At 48.9% G+C, this 26,841-nt stretch overlaps 1 protein-coding gene across 3 annotated transcripts in view; it reads left to right on the top strand.

Annotated features, from left to right (window-relative positions):
* Window positions 1–1,402: 1,402 nt before the first annotated feature.
* LOC108160796 overlaps window positions 1,403–26,841 on the top strand; it is an 85,538-nt gene continuing 60,099 nt past the window's right edge. Inside the window, exons 1-2 of one of the 3 annotated variants that reach the window (XM_017295013.2) lie at window positions 1,403–1,486; window positions 4,310–6,291. In XM_017295013.2, the coding sequence (XP_017150502.2) occupies window positions 5,071–6,291 (1,221 nt within the window). In that variant the 5' untranslated portion in view covers window positions 1,403–1,486; window positions 4,310–5,070. Of the gene's footprint in view, window positions 1,697–4,309; window positions 6,292–26,841 lie in introns of all 3 variants that reach the window. The other 2 variants (XM_033397893.1, XM_033397892.1) reach the window with 2 other exon arrangements.

The raw sequence follows: 26,841 nt of genomic DNA, 5'->3' as shown, positions 1-26,841 counted from the left end.
TGCCGGGCAGGGCAACGGCAACGGCAACCTCTTCAGCATATCTTAGCACTTTCACTCTCTCGCTCGCCTTGTTGCTGGTACTGCTGGTGGTGCTTCTGGGTGGGTCCTTGTTGTCTTTGCTGATTGCATGTGTCACAGTTATTGATTGGAATGCGCATAAATTGAGGCAGACTGCTCTCCCAGCCAAATGATGTGGGATTTTCCCTAGTTTCCCCTAATTCCCTTTTTCCGCTTTGCCGTTCTCCGAGTTTTTGTTGTGCTCTTCCACTTCTCCCCCGATCGGATAGGGTGTGGCTAATGCTGGCACGAAGCCGGACCTCCCTCTGATTTGTAGTCGCGGCTACTTAAGTTAATTACCAAAAAAAAAGGCCAACTTAATAATTCAAGTGGCAGAGGCACCAACTGTCCAACCCTTGCCTCCACCTCCACCACCGCTCCGCCCATCCAACACTATTGAGTGAGTGGCTGCTGCCAGAGCTGTGGCTGCTGCTGCTGCTTCTTCTGGTTCTGCTGCTGTCGAGTGCCTGCTCGAAGGTCGGCCTGGCCTTGGCTTGCCCCAGTTGCCGCATTTGAACAGTCAACGAGCCAGCGCGAGTCATCCGCGTGGGTAGTGTCATATTGGATTACTTCTAATTGGCACAACAGTTTAAATAGCGAACGCCAGTGCCCGTGTCCGTGCCAGTGCCATAGAGGGTGCCTCATGATGCTCCACTTTCCCGATGCGATGCGATCTCCTGGGCCACCTGCCCAGGACCAATGGGTAATTACGATCCCATCCACTGGCCGACTTTCCCGTCAGCTGCCAGACCAAACTAAAACACGCTAAGTGGGATTAAACGACATTATAGGGTATTACACATTTAGGCCAAGTAAGACAACGACAAAACGCCGTAACGAAATGCCACAGAAAATACAACAAAATGGAAAGGGGAAAGAGCGAAAAACCAAAAGCAAAAGTACGAGTAAAGGTAAAGGCAAAAGCGAGGATGAGGACGGGGTGGGAGCGGAGCGGAGCACAGGCCGCAGGCGAGTGGAGTGGAACGGGTGGCTCCTGAGCGAGTTTTAGACTCCCTCTTTTAGGGTGCCTCTCTCTTTGGGGCAGTGTGATTGAGTGTCCTGCATCAAGTAATTTTTCTTACTTCAACTCGAACTGGCATCCGAATAGAGTTCGAAGGCGCTGCTGTTAGGGCACTGTTAGCCAACATCCTGTACAGCGCTGCCTGGAAGTTCGAAACAGCCGGAAAAAGAGCGCGAGAGCGAGAGAGCGCGCTGGCAGAAGAGAGAGTCGACACGACGCGGTCTGTCCGGCTCTCTCTTGTCAGCTGCTGCTGATTTCGCGGCCACCCACTCGTGCTCGTCCGCTCGCTCGTGGAGCTTTCGGGTTCGGTTCGCGGTTCGCGGCTCGCTCGGTATTCCAGTTAAACGCCATCTGCAATTGTGGCACAGTCAGTGCTTTGGGGCCATCAGCAAGAAGCAGGATTGTACGGTATATATCCTGCGTCGTCGCGTCCACCACTCACACAAAGAAAAAAAAAATCAAATCAAATCGAATCAAATAATACCAAACAAAAAAATAGAAAGAAAAGAAAAGAAAAGCACCCCAGAGGACCACATCAAATGTCTTCGTGTTAGCCGCAAGTGAAGAAATCAAAGTGCAAATCCCCCGGAATGTGTACGGGAAATGGAATAAAATATAGTATGACTCGAGAAATGCCAATCGGGCTAGTCTAGTTGGTGGGGTAAAAGGAAAAAGGGTGGAGGAGGAGCAGGGAAGCGGAGCAGGGCAGAGCAGAGCGAAAAGAAACGAAACGAAAGAAACCCAAGAAAATCTGCTAAGCCAAGCATAACTCTCGAGCACTGCCTACAACGCCCCCAACCTGCCGTGTCCCCGCCCACACGCGAACGAACCGTTACGGCAGTTGATGCTGCGCTCTCGGAAGAACACCCATACACACACACTGCCTTATATACACGACTATATAGGTACAAGCATAGGTACATCAGTATATAGTTAGTGTATTGTTCGGTGCGGGAACGGGCACGGGCACGGTAACGGTAACGGTAACTCGAGAGCCTTCCCCCAACTTTCCCCGGGGAACATTCACCCCCGTGAAACGGTCTAAAAACAACGAAAACCCCCCGATTGAGAAAATCAAACCTTAACCAATATTGTTCAGCATTTGTGCCTAAGTCGTTCAGACTATCCCGGGAATAGTATAGACCGATTCATCGGAATCGAGACAAATGCTTCAGAGTCTTGTGCTACGTTCCGGGCTTATATAAGCGGCTGTTGTACTGAATGAATCCAAAAGCACCAGCACCAGCAGCAGCACACGCACCACCAAAAAATAAAGAGAAATTCCCTGTACATATACACCTCCATATGGGTGTGTGCGTGTCTCTCAGTGTGTGTGTGTGCGCAGTGTCAACGCAGCAAATAAAACAAAAGTGAAAGTTAACACACAGAAAGCAGAAGAAGACACACTCCAGTTGGGAGCAACAAAATGAGGAGTGGAGCACAGGAAGCTCGGGGTCAGGGGACAAAGAAGAATTTAAATAATACAACCGTAATCAACAAAGAAAAGTGATTTCCTTTGTGATACACACGCAGGCGAAATCCTCCAAAAGATCTCAAGGATTCCATTGAAATTATCCTGAGCAAAATAAAATACCAAATGATTAACAAGAGAGGGAAAGATTTCAGATTCATGTGTTTTTTTTTTTTGTTTTTGTTAAATATGCTGCGCTTTGTACTTCTTGGACTTTAGCACCAACACTAATGCACACATACACACGAACAGAGAGAGCGGGGGAGACACATGGGCAATCTTACCACCAATACTAGGATAGAAGGGCTACAGTGACGACCCCAAATACGAGATGAGGGCTACTCGGCTTCTGCTTCTTTGCCTTGCCTTTGCCTTCTCCTTCTACTTCTCGCCCAACTTCTTCTTCGTCTTCTTCTACTAACAAAAATGGCATGCGGAGTGCTTGCCTGGCTGCCCTAAGTAACTACTCACACACATATGTACGCCTGCAAGCTCTCAGCGAGAGAGAAGCAGACGCTTACACGTACACCCACGAGTTCGTTCTCGTTCTCATTCTTATTCTCGTTGTGCTCGTGGTTGGGGATCCATCCATCCGCTGTTTTTGTGTTTGCAGCGCCAGCAGCAGAGAAACAGAGAAAAGCGAGCAGCAGCAGAGCAGCAGCAGAAACAGCAGCAGCCGCAGCCGCTGGCTGCGAATTATATAAATTTCTTTGCGCTCTGTGTCTCTATGTTTGTGTGAGAGTGTGTTAGATATACGAGAATTCAACGACAATTTTTTTCGGGTTTCTTTTGTGCGGTGTTCGCGTTGGCTGCTGGCTGGCTCGGGCCATGATGCAATTATACAAGGTGGTCTCGTCGGGAGCCGAAGTTCGTTCGTGTTGTCCCTTATCGTCAGTGAATGCTTGCTTGTTGATGATGAAGGTTGTTCACGGACGAATTCTTTGATATATTCTTAGCCCTTATGTCCCGACAACAACAAAATTATAAAAAGCATATAAAAAAAAACCACAGAATTAGAAGTAATCTTTATATATTAAGTAAAAGAACATTTTAATATAACTAAAAATGTTGAAGAAAAATTATTAATGGCTGCATAAAATTTAAATATTAATATATCAGTAAAATCATTTTATTTTAAAATTTTAAAACCACGGGCCTGTTAAGGGTTAATCAACATCAACATATACCGTCTCACTCACACTCACTATACTATGTGCCCTTCACTCGCACTTATTGCTAGCATACGTTAAGGGACTAACTTTTGCCGACGAGACCACCTTGTATAATTGCATCATGGCTCGGGCCAGAGCTTCGGGTAAACGAAGAGCTAGTCTCTCTCTCCATCGCATCGCTCCCGCTCCATTTCCTTCCAACTATTTCTATTCAGAAACAGTCGAAAACCCAAGAAATAAAAGCAGAATCTTGGCCAACTTTAGTTAAATATGTTCTGAAAATACGTAACAATTATTTTTCTCAAGCATTTTCCCAGGGGTTTTCCCAAAAATTAACAAAAAGTAGGAGTAAGAGGTAGAGAGAGCCAGGGCAGAGAGCAAAAAAGGAGAGCGCTTTTGGGGAGCTAAGAGCGTGAGCGCACAAACCATTTTTGAAACAATTATTCCTTTTTTTTTTAACTAGCCCAAAAATAACCCCAAAAGAATGGATAGGTTGTCAAAGCAAACAATATTCGATAATGTTTAGCCGCAAAATATAAATGGAACCCTAACAACAAATCTGTAACAACAATTTCTCTGTCTGTGCAGATTTCTAAATAATTATGTGAGCCCAAAACCAATTCAACGAAGCAACCGAATTTCCACAAATTTCCAATTTCAAGGTTAATGTGCAGCCCCAACAACAAAAATAACAACAATAACAACAACAACAACAACAAAAGCAACAATAACAACACCATCAATAACAGCTGCAATACCCATAACCCATAAGCTACATATCTAATGAAATTCCACAAATAGTCCACAGTCCCCAAAGTAAAATACAGTGCAAGAAAACGTGTGAAAAGTATATGAAAAGTTCCAAAATATATTTGTGTCAAACATGAGCCGAGGATACCCCCCATACCAAATAACCCCTGCAGCCGAGGTTAACTGAATGCGATCCAGCGGCCTGGAGAGCAGCGGGACTTAGCTTAGGGGTCACTGTTCGGGCAGTTCGGAGTCTTGAGGAGAGCTCAGCCAGGTCAGGATTCATGCCTCTAGCAGCAGCAGTCAGAGCCGAAGTAGCAGCAGCAGAAGAACCAGGTGCAGGAGCAGGAGCAGGAGCAAGGAGCAGATCTGTTCAGCAGGCACTGAAACTGGCGTCGGATCGGGATACGGATACGGATCAGGAGCAGCAGCAGCAGCAGCAGCAGCGGCCGCAGCTGGATCTGAGCACACCAAATCCGAATCCCACACTTCTGATGATGATGGGGCCATGAGCCCATCATTACTCGCATTGAATTGGAGTCGCAAGCGCGTCTCAAGCGGGCCTGCACCATGCTAGAACCGCCGAACCCGAGGTCAATATGCGGCCAGGACCCGGGCTGGTCGTGATGGCGCTTGCGTTTATTTCGGGGGCTCGGCGTGGCAGCAGCAGCAGTATCAGCTCAACGACGACGACGACGACAGCATCCACATCAATAGGAACAACATCAGCAGGAGCAGCGGGAGCAGGAGGAACTGGAGCAACTGCAGCAGGCACAGAAGCAGGTGGACCAGGTGGATGTGGACTGGGAGGAGGTCACAGAGGTGGAGGAGTTGGAACTGCGTTACCGTCCAGAGGCGAGTCGTCGTCATTCATTAGCAGCTCTGGCTCATATCTGCTGCCCATCTTTCGGCCCACGCCCCAGGCCATCTACCAGCTGCCACCCACTTACCAGCACGCCCACGACCACGACGATCCGCGTGCCCGCACCGAGGCCCTCAGCGCGAGGCTACAGCGTCGAAGGCGACGCGAGCGCAGCCTCAGTAGCGATATTGTTGGCAGGGCTGGAGGGACAGGGAGTGGAGCGAGAGCAGGAACGGGGACGGGCACGAGGACTGAGTCCAGCAACGAGGAGGAGGAGACCGAACAGGAGCCAGAGGACAGCGGTCTGCCAGTACAGTATTCATCCTCACAAGCGTTAGACGAGGACGAGGACATCTTTGCCCTTGTGGCCGATGACGATTTGCTTTTCGAAGAGTCCTTCGATCGCTTGATAAAGCTCAACGAGGACGTGGACGAGGAGGATAAGCTCACGGAAGAGGATTACAATATCCAGCAGCAGCCACATCAGCAGCAGCACGAGCCAGTCCAAGAGTTGGAGGCGGATACCGGGACCGGATACCAACAGCAGCGGGACGAGAGCAGCCTGATTGATGAGAGTGTCCTGCAGCACAGCGACAACAACAGCCCGAAGGAGTTTCCTTCCACCAACAGCAACAGTAAAAGCAACAGCAACAACAATAATAACAATAAGAGAGAAGCTACCGGCAACATCCTTGATGTCCAGGCGGCTCAGCTGATTGGTCACAAGGATAACAGCTGGTCCGGCGGCGCCTTTAGCGCCACCGCTGCAGTGGCCGTAGCCGGGTCAGCGGCAGCGGCAGCAGAAGCCAGAACAGCAGGAGGCGGGACAGCAAGATCCCTGCCAGACCCCGTGGAGCTGAAGAAGAGCATACTCGGCACTGCGTCCTCATTAACACGCCTTAATCCTTGGATATCAGCCTGTGATCTGGCACAGCCGGGCACAGGCACCGACTTGCAGGTGAGTCCCCACACCCCCAGGGACACTCTGTGAACTTTAATTTGCCCCTTATTCTACATTATTCCGTAGCCAGAAGCAGGGAAGTACAATTATACGGCATCCCTTTGGTCTTCTCTTCGGGATAATGGCCTTGAGCGCAAGCCTCAATCAATTCCGTACTTGGTGCGGGCATCGCGGCTATGTAGGCTGCCCTCCTCCCAACCGACAACAGGACAGGGATTGCTTGTCCTTGGTTCCCTGTTGCAGCCACACTCACTCAAACTGTCAAGAAATTGACAACAATGCACAGCATAAGTGCATACAAATACTCACCCACACTCAAACAGAGCGTGAGGAACAGGAGGGGGGGTGGCGGGTGAAACACCCACAAAGACGTACTCAAATACATGTACAAATTGTATGCATTTCAAGGGATTCCTATGGCGAAACGACTTGAAGGGGTCCCTCTGTCCCGACTCAGCAATATTGAAAGCTGTGTCAATTGTTGTTGTCCCTAAACCTTCGCTTTTATTTCCAAAGAAAGTTCAGCAGAACCAAAACCTGCGGAAACTGCTTCCAAGAGATTTAGACTTCTGCGAGAATTGCAAAGAGCATGCTCATAGATGCATTACTTGTATGGCTACCCGCTGCGAAATTAATTAAAAGTCATTGCCTACTTTTGCGAGCGATTCATCGATGAGAAAAAATTTGATTAAACCCTGGAATATGTATGCAATTTTTTAAGTTGTACTAAAATTGAAAAGCTATTATTATTATATTATGTAGATGTTAAGTTTAGCAGGCGGAAACTTTAACTTTTGCCGAGGGAAACGGAAACTCGAACAAAGGCGTTTTTTATACCATTATTATTAGGGGGGTTTCTCGCCATCGAGCCAGGCACTTTTATCTTGTTGGCTTGCCACTCAAACTGGCAAAGGAACAAGTGATTTTCGGTTTTTCTTCGTTATTTTCCTTATGACAATTGCGGGGCCCCCAGCTAGGACCACTTCAGATTCCACGACATTTTCATCATCATCGTCGTCATCATTGCCTGTGCTGGCAGCTGGCAAAAACGAGCTGCAAATCAACGAAAATGCCTTTGCGATTGTGGCAGAGTGAGACAGAGAGGTAGAGAGAGAGAGAGAGAAGAAGGATATAGAGTGATAGAGACCATCCATCGGGCCCTTTCAAATTGATTCTCTTTTCTTTTTGGTCTTATTCCTTTTTGGTTGTCTGCCAAAAATCCTTGCTTACCACTCACCTATGGAATGCAATTCCGCTGCTGTTCCACTTCCACCAGTCTCCACTTCACTTCGCTCCACACTCAATTTAATATTTATTAATGTATTCTTGCAACTGCCATTTGCCCAAATGCAAATTTAATTGAATTGAAATTGGCCAAACTTTCGTTTCTTTTTTTGTGTTTTTTCTTCTCAGGAGATGCCGCAATCGGATGAGGTTTTATTTGTTGCTCTGCTCCCCGACTGACAAACAATTAGCCCCAACCTCGAATTCCAATTACTTGGGACTATTGATTTTCCCGTCATCAGGTGGCAGGAGAGAAAGTTCTTTTCCTAGCCAAGTGTCTGTCATTCTGCCAGCCTGCCGGCAATTAAATAATTAAGTCAATCAGACCATTTGAAGGCATTTAAGTAGAACAGCCGCCAGAACTTGCCTGGGCACGTGGTTGGGCAAAGTGAAAAATAATTCAACTTATCGCATCTATTTGATGGCTTTCCACGAACTATGCAGCAGACTGGAGGAGCTCTCCTCCTCTTTACATTAGAAATCAAGTTTTTGTGGGGTATATTTTTTCCTTTTAAAGTCCGTGTGGAGATAATGTTTTTTATCCCCAATCGGCCGACTAATTATTTCGAATTAAATAAAACTCGGCGCAGAAATAAAATTACGATATGTTCTTTAATGCGTGACATCCAAATTGCAAGTGAGGCTTGCCTGCCCTTTACATTGCCGCTCCGATCGCTAAGCGCAGCTTCGCTCGGCCGACGTCGGTAGGCAGACGTAAAGCGGTGAAAGCGAAGAGCGAGCTGGCAGAGAGCGTTTAGCACTGCAAGCAAGCGCAGAGCTTTAACAAAAAAATGAGTGACATAGACATAAGTAACAAACAAAATAAGCGGCTGAGGGCCAAGAATTAGGTGCTATTTGGCAAGCAGCTAGTCGGCTGGGTTCTGCTCCGAACATTCACCCCCCTTTGGAAGGCAAAGGCTTTCAACAGATCAATCCTGAAGGGGCAGAACAGCTATTTTTCCAACGGCCCTCTTGAAAAGGCCTTTTTGAGTGCGGATGACGGCTACTCTGATGGTTCCATCCTTTCCTGGGATAACGCTCTCAATGCGGCCAAGCGGCCACCTTAATGGTGGCAGCGTTTCCTCCTTGATCATGACGAGCGCTCCTAGCTTGATGTTTGGAGACGATGACCGCCACTTGCTCCGCTCCTGAAGAATCGAAAGATACGCCGTGCTCCATTTTCTCCAAAACGCCTGCTTCATTTGACACAGCCGCTGCCATCGACTAAGTAGGTTGACCCGGAGATGCGCCACATCTGGCTCGTCGAATACAGCTTTCGGGGCTCCATTGAGAAAGTGGTTTGGCGTGAGCACATCTAGATCATCGGTCCCGACGATGCGATGAAAATGATATTTAGCTGCTTTAACAGCCGCCTCCCACAAACCCCCAAAATGAGGTGAGCGAGGGGGTATGAATTTCCAGTCGATTCCTCTAGAAACGCAGAGATGTGACACAGCCGACGTATGAGGATCGCTGAGGAACATTTGCCGAAGCTCCAAAAGCTCATTTTTTGCTCCTACAAAATTTGTAGCGTTGTCTGACCAGATGATTCGAGGTTTGGGACGTAGACTTATAAAACGCCTTAATGCTGCCAGAAAGGATTCTGTAGATAGATCCCGAACGACTTCCAAATGAGTTGCTTTGGTGCTAAAGCATACGAAGACAGCGATGTAACATTTGATAGGAGGCCTGCTTCTGACTTCCGACTTGTGATAAAAGGGTCCGCAAAAATCAACGCCCGTTGTGTGGAATGCTGGATTAGTCCTTACGCGATCCGCAGGCAAGTTTCCCATGATATGTTCCCTCAGAACTGGCTTCAAACGAAAGCATCTAACACATTTGCGAATGATTCCCGCAACATATTTGCGTCCACCAATAGGCCAGAATTTTTGCCGAAGCAGTCCGAGCAATCCTTGAGCTCCTGCGTGGAGAAACCTTTCGTGAAAGAAGATAATAATAGAGACAGTGACAGGATGTCCCTTAGGAAGCAGGATCGGGTGCTTCGCGTCGTAGTCCAATTCGGCATTTTGGAGGCGGCCTCCAACACGCAGCAATCCAAAGCTATCCATAAATGGATTCAGTGAGGCCATCGTGCTTTTTGGGGGTAGGGCCTGTTTGCTGGCGAGGGCCCTTATCTCTTCCGAAAATTATTGCTGCTGTATTGCCCTTATGAGCAAATGCGTACCATTTTTGATGTCGATTACGGTAAGTTGACCCTTCGACCGCGCTATGCCTTTGTCCTTGAGAATGTAGAATCGATATATGTAAGCAAAGACGCGCTGCATGGATCCGAATGAGTTTTGAAATTTGCAATCGTACGATACATCCCTTTCGTTTGAAACAACCAATGCTGCATGATGACGTTCTGGTACATCGGTCGGCAATTGCAAGCCTGCAGGCCACTCTGAGCTCTCAAGACGCAAGAATGGTGGTCCAGAAATCCAAAGGCTGCTATCCATTAGTTCAGCGGGGGTGGATCCACGTGATATGATGTCGGCAGGATTCAACTTTGTGGGCACGTGATGCCAAGTCATTCCAGCGGTGAGCTCCTGAATCCGCTGAACTCGATTAGAAACAAATATATTAAAATTCAATGGTGATTCTCGAATCCAGGCAAGGGCTATGGACGAATCCGACCAGCAATGTATTTGGCATGGAGCTGATAATCCCTTAACTATGGTGGACACTAGTTCGGCTAATACGAGGGCAGCGGACAGCTCAAGCTTGGGGATAGTCATACTTTTCAAGGGCGCGACTCTGGATTTAGAGCATAAGAGATGACTTTGCACAATGCCAAGAGCTTCCGAACGCATGTATACACAGGCGCCATATGCTGCTTGGCTCGCATCACAAAACGCGTGCATTTCTAATCTGGCTTGCTGCCGAAGCACGTAACGTGGAAACTTAAAGTTTTTAACCATCGACAACTGCGAAGTCAGCTCAATCCAAGTCGTATGTAGATCCTGGGGCAGGCTTTCGTCCCAATTCAACTTTAGGCTTTCGTTCCATAGCGACTGCATAAATATTTTAGCTTTTGTGATGATGGGAGAGATGAGCCCTAGAGGATCGTAGAACCTTGCTAGTGTAGACAGGACCGAACGCTTCGATATTGGGCCTGCAGCGGTTCCGACGTGAGCGAAGCTAAACAGAAGATTGTTCGTGGTGGCATCCCAAACTAGACCAAGCGCCTTGGTTACTTCAGTCCCGTCATGAAAGGTAAGGAACTTTTCGCGATCCGCCTCCGATACGCCTTCCAAAGCAGCGGGTTCATTGGAACACCATTTACGTATGGGAAAACATCCTTTCGAAAGTAGCTCCTTTACCTGCTGACGAATCTTGATGACAGAATCAATGCTGTCCCCTCAAGATATGAGATCATCGACATAGAAATCTCTTCGAACAACATCAGCGCCAAGCGGAAAACGCAACTCTTCATCATTTGCGGCAGGTTTGGTTCCGTAAGTAACAGTCTCCAACTTGAACACCTGAATCTCCTCCTTCGGGTCATTGCGCCATAGGATGCACTGCACGTGCGTATCGGGATGGGAAACGCGTACACAGCGGTACATTTTGCAGATATCGCCACACAAGGCGACTTTAAACGAGGGGGAACGTTGTGAGTTGCTGCGGACACCGCAACTCTACAGTTATACCCGATACTTAGTCAGTATGGCTCTCCTCCGGCGGACGCCGCTAATATTAAACGACACGACAAAGAGTGCGTGCGAGAGAGACAGAAAATCAGTCTGAGCGTGACGTCGGGCGCTGCGTAGCCAGTGCAAATTGATTTGTTCCTTTTGGGTATAAAAATGATCCGATCTGATCCAGATTCAGCAGTCTGATAGATATGGTCATTATCTATGATTCTGCGTTTTTAGTTTTCTCGAATCTGCAATATTGTGGATGCCCTAGATTTTCGTCCTTTGCGGGGGCGGAAGGGGGTGTGGCGAAATTTGGACACGAAACGGTCAAGGTCCGATATCATAGGAGTGTGGATACCAAATTTGGTTGCTCTGGCTCTTATAGGTTCTGAGATCCTTGAACTCATATTTTGCAATTGGCAAAACCGACCATGAAACCTGTGTGTTAGAGAGAGACAGAGCGAGAAAGAATGAAATTGTTTTCTTGATTCTGGCTATAATAATTATACGATCTGGTTCAGAATTTGCCCTCTAGAAGATATAGTCATCTTCTACGATTCTGCGTTTTTGGTTTTATCGTCCTTTGTGGGGGCGGAAGTGGGCGGGGCGAAGTTTTGAAATATTTTTGTAGCAGTGACATATCACAGAAGTCTAGATCCAAAACATCGTTGCTCTAGCTTTTATAGTCTTTGAGCACTAGGCGCTGAAGGGGACGGACAGACGGACGGACGGACAGACGGACAGACGGACGGACGGACAGACGGACAGACGGACAGACAGACATGGCTCAATCGACTCGGCTGTTGATGCTGATCAAGAATATATATACTTTATGGGGTCGGAAACGATTCCTTCTGGACGTTACACACATCCACTTTTACCACAAATCTAATATACCCCAATACTCATTTTGAGTATCGGGTATAAAAAGCGGAAACGAAGCAGAGTTATCAGAATTTTAGGTTGGATGGTGGGTCCAGCCATAAGCGCATCATTCAGTGATACTCCAGACGCTGTTTTGGCAGATCCATCGAACACTACGCGTAATTTGGTGGTTGTACTATCCTGCTTGTGGACGCAATGGTGTGGCAAGAAGTACTGCGGGAGGTCTGACTGCCGCGAAGCTGGCGACATGTGTCCTAAATCACGATATTCCTGAAGAAACTCCATATATTTTGCCTTAAGCTGTGCATTTTTTGCTAGCTTCCTCTCCAAATTGAGAAATCTACGTAGCGCTTGCTGATACGATTCTCCTAATTCCTCTAGACTGAATTTGGTTGTCAAACGCACGGAGTAAGCTCCGGACTCTAGGCGAATGCAGTTTGTGACGAAATGCTGTTTGCAATGAACATCTTCCTCCGAAATTGATGAGGGCGAATAATCTCCATCGACTTCCCAAAACCGCCTTACAATATCGCACAAATTAGTCTCGCAAGCGGAGATGACAGGGGGATCTACAACGGCTGCTAGCGCTGCACGGGCTTTCTCAGAGTTTTTAATACTTCCTGACACTATCCAGCCAAGTTTCGTCTTCTGCAATGTTGGCAATTGGTCTGACAGTCGAATCTGTCCAACGCACATTAATTCGAAGAACAAACCAGCACCTATCAACAGATCGACACGCTGGGGCTTGGCGAAATTAGGATCAGCCAGTTTTAGATTATTTGGCATTGGCCAATCCTTTGCGTCTAGGCCGAAGTTAGGCTGCATTCCTGTGATTGAGGCAGTGATAATTGCAGAGAGGAAACCGCGATAGCTTTCGTCTTGAGATTGCAGGACGATGTCCACAGCCTTGCTGGATGGTAGAATTGACTCTCCAATACCGGCGATTTGAACGTGAGACGGGTGAGGATCTAACTGCAGCTGATTGGCGAGTCTCGATGTTATAAAGTTAACCTGAGAAGCGGAATCTAAAATGGCACGACATGGAATAAGTGATCCAAAACGGCCCCTGACATATACGATTGCAGTAGCTAGCAGCACGTTTTGGCTAGGCAGAGATTTTTGACTCGAGGGGGGAGGGCTAATATATTTGCTTGCTACTAGGGCACTTGCAGGATCATGCTGGGTCGATTCCGTGCTCGGCGACGGCAACTCAGCGTCGGCGCCCGACTGCATGTGGAGCAGTGTGTGATGCTTGGCTTGGCAATTTCTACATGCCCCTGACTTGCAGCGTTGCAATGAATGGCCTTTGTTGAGGCAGTTTAGACATAAATGGCGCTTCTTCACCTCCTTGTATCGAGAAAAAACAGGGAGATCTATAAATGCCTGGCATCGGGATATGTAGTGATCGGAGGATTTGCAATACTTGCATGTTGAGCTATTATGATCGTTAATGGAGGGGATTAGGGTGTTATGTTTACTTTCTCCCACCTGCTGGCTAGGAATTGTTACCATAGCCAATCCCAAATTTTCCAGCATCCGACATCTTGCTTCCAAGAATGAGGCCATGCTTGACCATTGAGCCCATTTCTCCTTGGTCTTGTGGTCCAATTTCGTGCCTACGATGAAAATCAGCAACCCATCGGAAATCTCCTGCGGGGTCGCCAAGGTCTGAAGTGCATGCAAGTGCGAATAGATTTTATCGCTGAGTTTATTAGTTTATTATCGAATCGCAACACTAGTAAATTCAACGCCTTGTCGTAATTCTCCTCAGAAAGTTCCAAGGAACGAATCGTATCCAGCGCAGCACCATCTAGACATTGGAAGATATTGGAATTTTTCGATGATTGGTATACGATGGTCTTTGTGCACCATTGTCGAAAACATCGCGTGGAATTCTGGCCAATCCATGTAGCTCCCACCGAATCGCGGAAGCTGCAACTCGGGCATTCGAGAACGGCGAACAACGACGAATTCCCCTCGAGAGTATGCCGAGCCGTTGAATTGGCAACATTTACCGTGCGAGCAGCCATCAACTCCCGCGACAGCCTGGACCTAACCTTGACATAAACATTCGAAAAGTCCAGCCGGGCATCATGGGCTAACTGCAGGAAATCCAGCCTTTCAAGGCTCGTTTGAGCGGCATCGAAATCCGCATTCATTCGCTCGATCTGCTCTAAGCGAGCTTGAAGTTCTGCCTCATCTAACTCGGCAAGCTCTTCCTTGGTGAGAAAGCGATCCATGGCCTTTAGTTGGCGCGCGATGGACTCGGCCTTGTGCTTGTAGAAATCTACAACACTCGGCATTGCTGCGTTCGCGACATTGGTATGCTCAGGTGCTGCCATGTTGAGGTTTTAAAAGAGTCACTCAGCACGACCGAAAAAGACACCCTGTATACGTATAAACGTGGGAACCGAAAGCAAAGGGATTACAGCTAATGCCTTTAGCTGTGCGGCTGTGCGAGCTGTCCGATTCCGCTTTGTACTCCGCTTGTGTGTATTAGTGAGTTCGCTGCACTGCCTACCGCACTGCACTGACCGAATTGTCGCGACAGAGAAATTAATAGCCAGCAATGCGTGTATGTAGGTGTATGTAAGTGTGTTTTAGCACCGAATTGTGCTTAACCGCCGAAAATTTGCTAGGGCTAACGAATGTCGATCGCGAATGATTATTAATTGACACTGCAACTCAGAGATCACGTCGGGGTCACCAAATTTTATGTGGAGATAATGTTTTTTATCCCCAATCGGCCGACTAATTATTTCGAATTAAATAAAACTCGGCGCAGAAATAAAATTACGATATGTTCTTTAATGCGTGACATCCAAATTGCAAGTGAGGCTTGCCTGCCCTTTACATTGCCGCTCCGATCGCTAAGCGCAGCTTCGCTCGGCCGACGTCGGTAGGCAGACGTAAAGCGGAGATAGCGAAGAGCGAGCTGGCAGAGAGCGTTTAGCAGGGCAAGCAAGCGCAGAGCTTTAACAAACAAATGAGTGACATAGACATAAGTAACAAACAAAATAAGCGGCTGAGGGCCAAGAATTAGGTGCTATTTGGCAAGCAGCTAATCGGCTGGGTTCTGCTCCGAACAGTCCGCTTTTACGGAAAGAATTTCATCTTGAAGAAATATTTTTTTTTTTTTTTTTTTTTTTTTTTTTAGGGTTTAAGTTACCAGGCTACCCGTGAGTAGCGTGGGATTATTTGGCCGCCCGCCTTTTGAAGGTAAATATTTTTTTTAAATAACAAAATACTGTTTATTCAACTATAGGTTCATTTCCATTGCAAGTAGATACGAGAGGAGCTCTTTAATAGACAGGTCCGCCAGATTCAGCGCCTTCATCTCCGCTGCTGTCTTTTCCCCTTGACTGATTTTCTCTCAACAGTGTCATAGCCTCTAACAGAGTATGAAGCATGGGAAAGCAAAGAGCAAAGGTCTGATCTGGATCAAAGTACATCGCAAAGACCTGTTCACCAGCGAGTGACAGCAGCGATTTTCTCAAACAATTTAAATTTGGCCTTGACCCCGGGGCAATTCCGGCTGGTTTAGAGCTGCAAATTAGCAAACATTTCTCCAATTTCCATGTCAGGAGTGGACAAAGCCCTTTCCCTGCCATCACTCCCCCGTTCGACTGCCCCCTTTACTCCCTTTCGAGAATGTCCTGCCTCAGAGTGCTTTGCAAGAGCCAGTGCAGAATTTATGATGAGGCGAATGGCAAGTGGCAGCATTCAGGCTGTGGCCTGTTGATGTGTTGATGCCACTGCAGAGGCGGCGGCAGCAGCAGTGCCAGCCTGTCCTGTCCCCCACTCGTGTCGAGTGCTGGGCCAGGGCCTTAAAGGGCTTACGACGGAGGGAGTCTGTCCCGGTCCCTGCTGCGTGGCTGCAATGCATAGTGAGGCATGGCTGCTGTGGCACTCAGGACCTGCCACGAGTGCTTGCCAAGTGCGATTCGAATTGTGGCTCAGTTAGCCAGTGGAGTAGCAGGAGAGTGTGAAGGAAAAGCCATGTTCATCAGATCGCTGGAAAGTGGAAAGATCTCACTTCACGATACACTGGTTGTAAGATAGTTGTGCTTTGGTACAATTCAAAGCATTGCTTTCTCCATGTCGCGTAATCGCCTCTTTGTCCAGAGTAATCTCCATGTCGAGCATTTTGCTACCTTTTATTGCGCTCCGCTTTATGATCCACTGCTTTTGCTCTGCCTTTTTTTTTTTTGTAGCTCTGGAGTGTAGGATGGGAGTGGAAATTGCAACTCAGAAAACAGAAAATAGCAAACAAATTTGTATTGGTTTCATTCAACTCTTAGCTAGCTCCAATTTCAGTTTCAATCCCCTTCAATTCAATTAAAACAACCTCTGCCTTTGTTGAATTTAATACGAAGTTCTATGGAACACGCACACCTATGTGCATATGTTTGTGTGCAGTTGGCCCGACCGCCCTTATGTTGGTTAAACTACTGCAGGGACGGTTCCACAGCCCCCGGCCGTAGCATTGCAGGTCGGATCAGGGCGACTGTTTATTTGTGTCAAGGATGTGTACAAAATCAATTATTTTGTAAGCAGTTGACGGCTGTTGCTGGTACTTTTGGTGCTGTTAGTGCTGCCGGTGCTACTGCAAGTTGCTGCCTCCGATTACATCATGCCCAGCAACACCACCCAGCCAGACCAAGTCAGACACAAACAAAGCCGAAAACTGTCATAAACTGTCCGCCTTCGGGCAAATGGTTTCCAGAACTAAGGAACTGAGAAGTGCTGTCTGCCATCCAAAGAGAGCTCCCCTCCAAATGGTTTAATGTAACAGCGTGGATTTCCTTGTTTTAGCTTCATATATAAATGAATTAAATATAAATGGATTAAAATTACAATAAACAAATTCAACCAATCCATCGATTTCTCAGTAGCGTTTTCCACTTCTCCGAAAAGAATCGTCTATAAAGCTGGAGCTCAAATGGTGACACATTAGTCGGTGCCAGGGACCGGGACCGGGACCGGGACTTGGACGGGGACCGAGCTCAATTTGTTGGCAGCACAATTAGCCCGGCTAAGATGTCTGCTGCTGCTGCTGGTTGCGGCTCACAATCGCCTTCCAGTTGGTTCGTGCCTGAATCGCTTGTATGTTAATTGCCCGCAATTTGCATTTTGAGCCTGTCAAATGGCAAATGAGGCAGGAACTTTGTGCAAGTCGAGACGGCCAGAGTGAGAGGTGCATTGATTGGCCCATTAAGGAAAAAGAGGTAACAGAACGTTCGGTGTCCCTTTGTGATACTTGAATGCAATGTCCAGGCTAAATACACAAAACAATTAAATTAGCCCCCAAAGGGTGGCCCAAAGGTCGGGGCCTGCTAACGGGAGCCCCATCATCCAACACGGGGCTAATGCAATTATGCGCTGCGTCGACCCGGACTCTCGCTTTGACTCTGCCTCTGGCTCGGGGTTCTCTCAGCACGTCAAGTGCCAGGGGAATGGAGCACGCACTAAGTGGAGCACTGCAGTAGTGCATCCCCAACCACATTCCCAGTCCCCATCCCCATCCCAATCCCATTTCCTTCTATTTCATTTGGGTATCTCATTTCTGCCGGCGCTGAGCGTAAATTATTCAATGAGCATTGTTTGAGTAAAAGTTGCAAAATGAATTTTTTACTCAAGAATTTCATTACGAGTTCGAAAACAAGCAAGTACTGAATACAGAAGGGGATCTAGAGTGGTGAAAGATGGAGTGAACGAAAGGGAATATAGACAATGCCCAGGGTCCCCACCGGTGGGCCCAACACCTCCCCAGCCCCCTACTAGCCCAGGGCTTCTTTTTGTTGCCGCCTGTCCGCAGTTGTCCACATGTTTACATCTCATTTCATTAAATTCATTCAACTTATTGTTGTCATTAGAGAGGGTAAGGGGAAGTGATAGAGAGAATACCCCACACATACACAATACACCTCCTATACACATGCAAAGCGCCGGTGAACGTTTGACAAATTAATTTTGATAAAATTGTATGGAATAACGACAGGCGCCGGCCCTTTCTCTTGTGAGTGTGTGCGAGCGTGTGTTAGCCAAACAAATATGTGCGTCCCTGAATATCCCTTTTGATACCCCCCACACCCCACCCTTCACTCTACCATATTTTTTTCTGGGCGCGGTTTTTTCCCGAATTTTCGCCGTTGTTTGCCCGATAATGGGGGCCTTGTGGCCGTATGGATGGATTGATATATGCATAAATAATGAGTGATAAATACACGAGACGCTGTTTAAATATGATTAAATTGATGGGCGCCCGGCAGGTCTGCCCCTCTGACACCCCGTCACCCCGCCAAACCAGCCACCCCGCCAACCTCTTCAATCTACTGCCTGCCTGCTGCTCGAGTTGATCGATTGCCTTTGATAATGGGGCACAAAACATAATTTCTGCATTATTGCATTACCTTCAAAGCGTAATCAGGCATCTGTTCGAGCGTACCTGTGTGTGTGTGTGTTTGAAAAGGACATAAGATGCGTAAATATTTGCCCCGATAAGGAAGCGGCTTGAATGTGTAGAAGTTTAAACGTTCAAAGAAAACAAAACAAAGCAAAACACTGAAGTTGGTAATTGCCATCAAATCAGATCCAAGTCCATGGAAAATTGTCCCAAATCTCGGCAAAAAACACTCCATAAGGACCTGCACACTCCGACTCTCTGTTTAGCTGTCTTTAGTTGCGTGCTGAAACACTTTGTCTCATTCGAGTAGACCTTGGGGAGTATTCCCAGAATTATGCACGAACTGTAATTGTCCCGAGTGGAAGTGCTGACAAGACGCTCCGGCTCGCTCCTGCTCGGGATTCCCCATTTCATTTGTATTTCTTTCTTTCTTCTTCTACTCTCCCACATACACACTAATTTGACGGCTCACAAGTGCCAAGAGAGGACCAGCAAGAGTAGAGGTGCCTTGGTGTTGGTTGGGCAAACAATTTCCGCTTTATTTGCATTAGATTTCCGCTGGTGAAAACGTTGCTTTTCCCGTTTTCCCTTTTGCCTGCCAATTGCACATTGAAAATTGTTGCATAATTGTGGAGAAGACCCACTGAGTGGAGGGGTGCAGCGGTAGAGCTCCTGAGCTGCAGGATTACACTTGTTATGCAAAGCAATGCAGCTGGCAAATGCGTGCAGAGCAGATCGACTATGTGCAAAACAATGCTAAATGGCTGCCACTGCAACTGAATCTCAACGAGCAGGCGGCAACAGAGACTGAGAGGGAGAGAGAGACAGAGAGAGAGACGAAAGGCATGTGCCTACGAGTGGGTTGTGGGGGCGGTGTGGCCAGGCCTCGGCCTGGTGCCTGTTTATGATTTTGACAACAAAACGGCAACGAATCCAACGAGCATCAAGGTGAAATGACAAGGGAGGTTTGGGGAAGTACTAGCACTGCCATGTGACTAACAATTTGCCTACGCCCTATGTCTTCCCGGCACTCCGCCCCCCAGCCACGCCTGTCCCGTGCGGCCTGCCAGCCACGTCAACGCGGCCATGTGTCTGTGTCAGTGTCTGTGTCTGTGTCTGTGCCTTTGCCTGTCGTGTGTGGGTGTGTGTGCGTGCCCACTCTTTCTATCTCTCGCCCCCAGTATCCGTGTCGCCTGTCAAATTTTTACGCTTCTACACAACACATCTACACTTCTTGCGCTGACACTCTGCATAAATACGTAAGGGAACTGTCGGACTAAACGAATATTTGATACCTCCAAGGGACTGTTCACAGTTCTGACTGGCGGGGGGCTTGTTTGCCTCGCAACTCTCAACAGTAGATACAATCCAAATGCATGCCGATTTATCGATCATTAGCTGTTCGCATCGTATCGTAGCCGCTGAACATGAGCCAAAGGGACAATGATTCTCCAGCAAACAATGCAAAGCTGCTCTTTTTCCTCAAAGAATGTTATACCCTGCTAATGCAGGGTGTCTATCGCACACATTTGTATGCATGCATTTGAAATTTTGAGTGCTGCCTGCGACATGTTCTTGGCCTGTTGTTGTTTCCATTGGCGTTGCCGTTGCCGTTGCCGTTGCGTTGCGTTGCCGATGCAGTTGCATTCTTTTTTGCCCCAGCTTGAATTGTTGACAGGCGTTATGACACGTTGACACGCTCGTATGAGTGTGTGTGCGAGAGTACATTGTTTGAATTGCCCCTCGAGGTTAAGCTGTAACATTTAAAGTGTTGTCGGTTCCGTTTGTCGTTTGCCGTTTGCCGCTTGTTCTGGTTGCTCCACTCGCAGATGCTGTAAATGTTGCAGTTGTTGTAACAGTAACTATAGCTATAGCTGTGTAGCTGTTGGTGTTTAGCTGAAGTGCACTTTGGCCCCAGAAGTTGACGTTCCTGTTGTTGTTGCCGCGTGGAAAGCCGTGGACCGGCCAGATTTCTATTGCCTTCAAGCCAGCGCCTTTGCTTTGAATAATATTTTCCCTGGGCTGTGCAGCCCTTGTACACCTCTCCCTTCGGCGGAGTGTATACATATGTATGTATGTGTATTCCCTAATCAAGGCAGTACATGCTTAAGCCATGTAAGGGTGAAAGGATTGGTGGCCCAGAGGCAGCGACGGAGACACACATCCATCTGAATACATTTGTACGCTGATTGTCGCTTGGCCTAAACTGTCATGGGTCAAGTGGTACAGCCACATCTCCTCTTGCTGCAACAGATCAGGCCCCCATCCGACCCGTTCTTGCCTGCGGCTGACATCATTGTTAGGCCAGTCCGTTTTCATTGTCTAAGCATTTAGGAACTCGGGTCGGGCCGGGCCGGGCCGGGCCCCCTTCGTGGCTTATTAGACATTGTGGCCGCGCCTCTTACAACCTGCCACAAAGAATCACAGCCACAAAGGCCATGCTCAGCTATCTACACATATGTATGAGTGCCTCTGTGTGTCGTCCGTGTAGTGGTAGGCGTGGGCCATTAGCCATAATGCATACTCCATTATGCCAGGTCTTTGTTTAAGCTTTTTGCTCCTCCTACTCCTTCTCACTTTTTATTTGGTGTGTGCAATGTCCTACAGAGAAGAGACAGACCAGCAGGCGGGATTGGAAAAGCCTCTCATGCAACTTGTTGTTTCGGCTACAATGGCATCCCCCGGCTGTCCGTCATTTTCAGGTCCACAGCAAAGTTAATGACAACTTGAAAAGGAATACTTTGGCCCATGATAGAGAGTGAGGGAGAGAGAGTGATGGCCAAAGCCAAAACCAAAGGAGAGGACGAGAGAAATGCGCTGACCTGGACTCATGAATGTTTCATTCTGCGGCCATGTGCACTTTGCCATTCCTCTGCACCCGTCCAAGGCCCATGTCCATGTTCATGCTGTTCTCTGCTCTGCTCTGTATTGAAATTCCTGTTGCAATTTCAGTTATCCCCAGACCGGATATGAATATTTCATGTCCTCCTTACTGACATTCCAACTGCATTCAATATGCTCCACGTGTGTGACTGTGGGTTTGTTTGTGGGTCTCTCCGGGCTGCAGGACCAGTTGCATGAAACAATATATTAGGGCCTGCCTGAATAAATACTGATGATGATACTTACGAGTATGTTGGAGGGAATTCAAAATTCAGCAGACGCCCTTCAGCGGGCTCTTAGACTGCTCTGCACTTCCGAGAGATAAAACAATGCCAACTCAATCTATAAGTCCCCTCTTCTACAGAAATTATCTCAGCTTTCTCTTGTTTTTAAATGGAATATTCACAGCTTAATTATACCCGAAACTCAAAATGAGTATTGGGGTATATTAGATTTGTGGTAAAAGTGGATGTGTGTAACGTCCAGAAGGAATCGTTTCCGACCCCATAAAGTATATATATTCTTGATCAGCATCAATAGCCGAGTCGATTGAGCCCTGTCTGTCTGTCTGTCTGTCCGTCTGTCCGTCTGTCCGTCTGTCCGTCCCCTTCACCGCCTAGTGCTCAATGACTATAAGAGCTAGAGCAACGATGTTTTGGATCCAGACTTCTGTGATATGTCACTGCTACAAAAATATTTCAAAACTTCGCCCCGCCCACTTCCGCCCCCACAAAAGACGAAAACCTGTGGCATCCACAATTTTAAAGATACGATAAAACCAAAAACGCAGAATCGTAGAGGATGACTATATGTTCTAGAGTGTAAAATCTCAACCAGATCGTATAATTATTATAGCCAGAATCAAGAAAACAATTTCATTCTTTCTCGCTCTGTCTCTCTCTAACACACAGGTTTCATGGTCGGTTTTGCCAATTGCAAAATATGAGTTCAAGGATCTCAGAACCTATAAGAGCCAGAGCAAACAAATTTGGTATCCACACTCCTGTGATATCGGACCTTGACCGTTCCGTGTCCAAATTTCGCCACACCCCCTACCGACCCTGCAAAGGACGAAAATGTGGGGCATCCACAAATCTCAGAGACTATTAAGGCTAGAGTAACCAAATTTGGTATCCGCACTTCTGTTAGATCTCACTATAAAACTTATATCTCAGAATTTCGCCTCACCCCCTTCCGCCCCCACAAAGGACGAAAATCTGTTGCATCCACAATATTCGAGAAAACTAAAAACGCAGAATCATAGATAATGACCATATCTATCAGATTGCTGAATCTGGATCAGATCGTATCATTTTTGTAGCCAAGACGCTCAGACTGATTTTCTGTCTCTCTCGCACGCACTCTTTGTCGTGTCGTTTAATATTAGCGGCGTCTGCCGGAGGAGAGCCATACTGACTAAGTATCGGGTATAAATGTAGAGTTGCGGTGTCCGCAGCAACTCACAACGTTCCCCCTCGTTTTTAATCGGTTTTAGTGGAGCTTCAATTTGAAATGATTCTCATTACGAAGTTTTGCATAATGAAGTAGAAGAGAAAGTTTTAGAAAGTTTTCCAGAAGAGTGGGAACCGTCAAAAGAGAAGGGGCTGGACGCTGAGACGGGGTTCGCTGATAGGCTACGCTGCGCAACCTATGTCCATTCCCTGCCAGTGGCCTCTTCCGTCAGCCATCCGCCTATCCCCTTCATGGGGCCGCATTGTTGTACATTGGGCCACAGCTGGTCGGCCATTAAATCAACAATGGCTGCCTGTACTCGTGCTCCTCTCTCTGTCGCTCTTAATGTTTGCGTGAGTATGTATATGTGTGTGTTTTTTTTTTTTTTATGGGGAAAACAATATTAACAATAGTGGGTTGGGGGGGGGGGGGGGGGGTTATGGGTTGTTGGAATGGGAATGTTGAGGGTAGGTCCGCTCCCGCGGGACTGCCGCTAGGCATTACTTCGCGGTGCGGAGCTTGGTGTCTTCTATGGCTCTAGTTGGTTCGGCATCGCTCCAGCCTACGCAGCTCCCTTATGACGCTTGCTGCCATATTGGCAGCCGCGTGCCACGTCTGCTCGTCGGCTACCATCCGCTCGGTGAGGGTGTCTGCGCTTACTCCTGGGCTCGCCTCTCCTAGCATCTCTCGTTCCCGACGAAAGCGGGGACAGGAAAAGAAGACTTGCTCCGCGTCTTCATCTACTCCTGGCCCGCAGTAGCTGCAGTGCGGGTCATCGGCGTGCTTGAAGCGGTATAGGTATTTCTTGAAGCAGCCATGCCCCGTTAGCAGTTGTCCGAGGTAGTGGTCAATCTGGCCTCTCTTCCGCTGCATCCATGGTCTCAGCTGGGGGATTAGCCGTCTCGTCCATCTTCCATTCTCGGCTTGATCCCATCGCCGTTGCCAGCGTGCTATAGTGCCCTCGCGGCGTTCGCTACCGACTGCCATGCCGCTCTGCCGCTCGTCCGCCAGGAGGTCCAGCGGGACCATGCCTGCCACCACAAGTGCGGCGTCCTCTGACACCGTCCGGAAGCAGCATGCAACCCTGAGGGCGCAGCGTCTGTATGCGCCTCTGCTGTCCCTGCTGTATGGCGGCACCCTCATTGCTGGTGCCCACACAACCGATCCATATAGGATTATGGAGGTGACAACTCCGGCGATGAGCTGTCTGCTGCGTTGTCTTGGCCCTCCAGTGTTGGCCATCATCCTACTGATGGCCGCTGTTGCTGTGGCTGCCTTCGCGCTTGCGTACTCCAGGTGCGCCTTGAATGTAAGTCGCTGGTCGAGTACTACCCCTAAATATTTTAGGGCGGGCTTGGTCCTGATGGCAGTGCTGCCAACCATCACGCACGCCTGTTCGACCACCTTCCTGCTACTTATGAGCACAGCCTCCGTTTTCTTCTCCGCTAGGGACAGTCCGTTCGCTGTGAGCCATGATGTTATTTTTCCCACTGCTGCGTTGCATCTACAGAGCTTTCCCATGACCAGCTTGTACGCCCCTCCGAAGGGTTCTGCATCTGCCGCCTCACAGAGCTGCTGGAAGCATTTGGCCTTGCTGCTTCTAATGGCGTCTCTAAGGGCTCTCCGATTTGCCTTGAATGCCGCCCCTTTGATCCCAAACTGTGGTGTATCTCTAGATCGCTGGTACGCGCGTCGCGTTGCGCAGCACTCCCTCCTTGCTTGGGCGATGTGCTCGTTCCACCATGGTACTGGGCGGTGTCTACTTCCTCCTAGCTTCCTTCGCTGCATAGCTGCATCACATGCCGCTACGACGGTCCTGGAGATGGATCTCGCGCTTGTTTCGGCGTCCCCGGAGGCAGCTAGGTTCTCTGCTGCTGTTAGAAGCGCGTCTGTATCCAGCGTTGCTTCTTTGTAGCCAGTCAATTGCGCTCGTTGCCCCCTTGTTGCATTCCCGATGGCGGCTGTGTCGGTCATCACAGCCAGGTGGTCGCTGTGCGTGTACGTGCTCAGGACTTGCCACTTTGCGTGGCGAGCGATCTCCGGGCTTGCAAAGGTGAGGTCTGTGATAGACACTCGGCCTGCTTTGCTGTATGTCGGGGTGCTTCCTGCGTTCAGGAGACGGACGTTCAGGCTCGCGAATTCCTCCAATAGCGATGTCCCTCGGGGCGTGTTCCTGGCACTGCCCCAGGTCGTAGCCCAGGCGTTGAAATCGCCCGCTATTATGACCGGGGATCTGTCCTTGGCGTCGTTGGCTTTGTCCCTGATGACCGCCTCGTATTCGCTCTGTGTGAATCGGGGGGCTATGTAGCAGCTGTATAGGTACGTGCCATTATGTTTGGCTCTCGCATAACCCACCCTAGCCGCTCTATGTGTGAGCTGGCCTGGTTGGGGGCCACAGCTCCAGATTGCCGCACCGCCGTCTGTGCTTTGGTGCCAGATCGCTTCGCTTCTTTCCTTATAGGGCTCACTGAGGAGCGCTACATCGATCTGCTGCTCCAGCACCGTTTGCGTTAGCAAGTCCTGGGCAGCTTGGCAGTGGTTGAGGTTCAGCTGGAGTAGCTTAACCATCTAGCAGCTGGGAAAGGGCTTTCTTATACTCGGGACAGCTGCGGCTGAGGACCGAGTGGGCTGTTGAGCGAGCGTCTCCGTTGTTGCCCACGCACAGTAGGCACTTTAGGGGGTTGGTGCATTTGTTTTGTACATGCCCCTCTCCGCCACACCTGAAGCAGGTATCCTTCGCCACTGTACGTTGGCTTCTGCATCTCGCTGCCGTGTGGCCGTAGGCCATACACTTGAAGCAGCGTGTTGGCGCGATCCGTCTTCGCATGCGGCACACCACCCAGCCGATTCGCACCTTGCCAAGCTCCAGGAGCTTCTGTGCAAGGGAGGGCTGGAGGTTTAGTGTAGCCACCTGCGTGGCACCATCGCTTTCCGCATCGTCGGCTTTGTTGCTTGTGTCAAGTCCAGGTCGGTCGCTGCTGTAATTGCTTCCAATACCTCATCGCCTGTCGTGAGCTCGTCTATGTCGAGCACTTCGACCGCGACTGTCTCCTGAATGGCCTTTACAGCTGCCATCTCTCCTATCGCTGCCTGTATTGCCTTCTGCAGTTCCTGTGTGGCAGGGTCAGATGGTTGTTGCATCCTGAGGAGCAGCTCGCCCGAGGCAGTCTTCCTTATGGCCTGGACCTTGCTCTTCAGGGCCTGGAGCGTTGGCGCTGCCTTCACCACCTTCAGGATGTCGGCATATGACTTTCCCTCGGTGCACTTCACCAGTACCGCGTCCGGCCGGGCTGTCGGCTTGCGCTTCGCCCGTCGCCCTCTGACCTCGTTCCACTTCTGCGCGGGGTCAGTGTTTTGCGTGCTGGTCGTCGGCTTCTTTGTCGCATCTTGCCGGTTGGCACCGTTGTTTTGCGCTGTCCGGGGCTTACGGCTTGCGCTTTCCTCCTTCATACTGGGTGTTGTCCCCTTCCTGCGAACTCCTGGCGTCGTCTGCGTCTCCTTTGTCGATGTGGTCTTCGCATCGCCTGGGTGGGGGTTAACTAGCCTGGGGGTAGGTTCTGCGGTGTGGCAGTGGCATTGACATTCACCCATCGCTACCTTTCCTTCCGCTGGCGCCTTCAGCTGGGACCTTACCTCCAGCTGCAGCTCCTTCATGCGCGCCATCATCTTTTTGATGGCCATGTTAATGGACCTCTGTCCCTTCTCGTTCATCTGGTACAAAAGATCGTCCAGAATTGCGCCAATCTCATCGATGTCCTGCACGCTGGTCCTGCTTCTCTTGGGCGGCGTTTTCCTTCCGCTACTCGATGGGGTAGGGGGTCACGCTCCCTCTTTGGGGTGTCGGAATCTCTGTTGCCATCCTGTGACGGCCCGCTGGCAACGCCGTGTATTTTGCTCTGTTTCATGTGCAGGGCTGGGGCTGCTGGCTGCTGTGGCGGTGTTCTTGCCACTTTCGAGGCTTTTTGGAAAGCCGTTGCTTCGATGCTTGTAGTCATA

The sequence above is a fragment of the Drosophila miranda genome, assembly GCF_003369915.1.
Source record: "Drosophila miranda strain MSH22 chromosome Y unlocalized genomic scaffold, D.miranda_PacBio2.1 Contig_Y2_pilon, whole genome shotgun sequence".
In the NCBI taxonomy this organism is placed as follows: Eukaryota; Metazoa; Arthropoda; class Insecta; order Diptera; family Drosophilidae; genus Drosophila; species Drosophila miranda.
The sequence above is the reverse complement of the archived record's forward strand: the minus strand, read 5'-3'. Positions and strand labels throughout refer to the sequence as shown.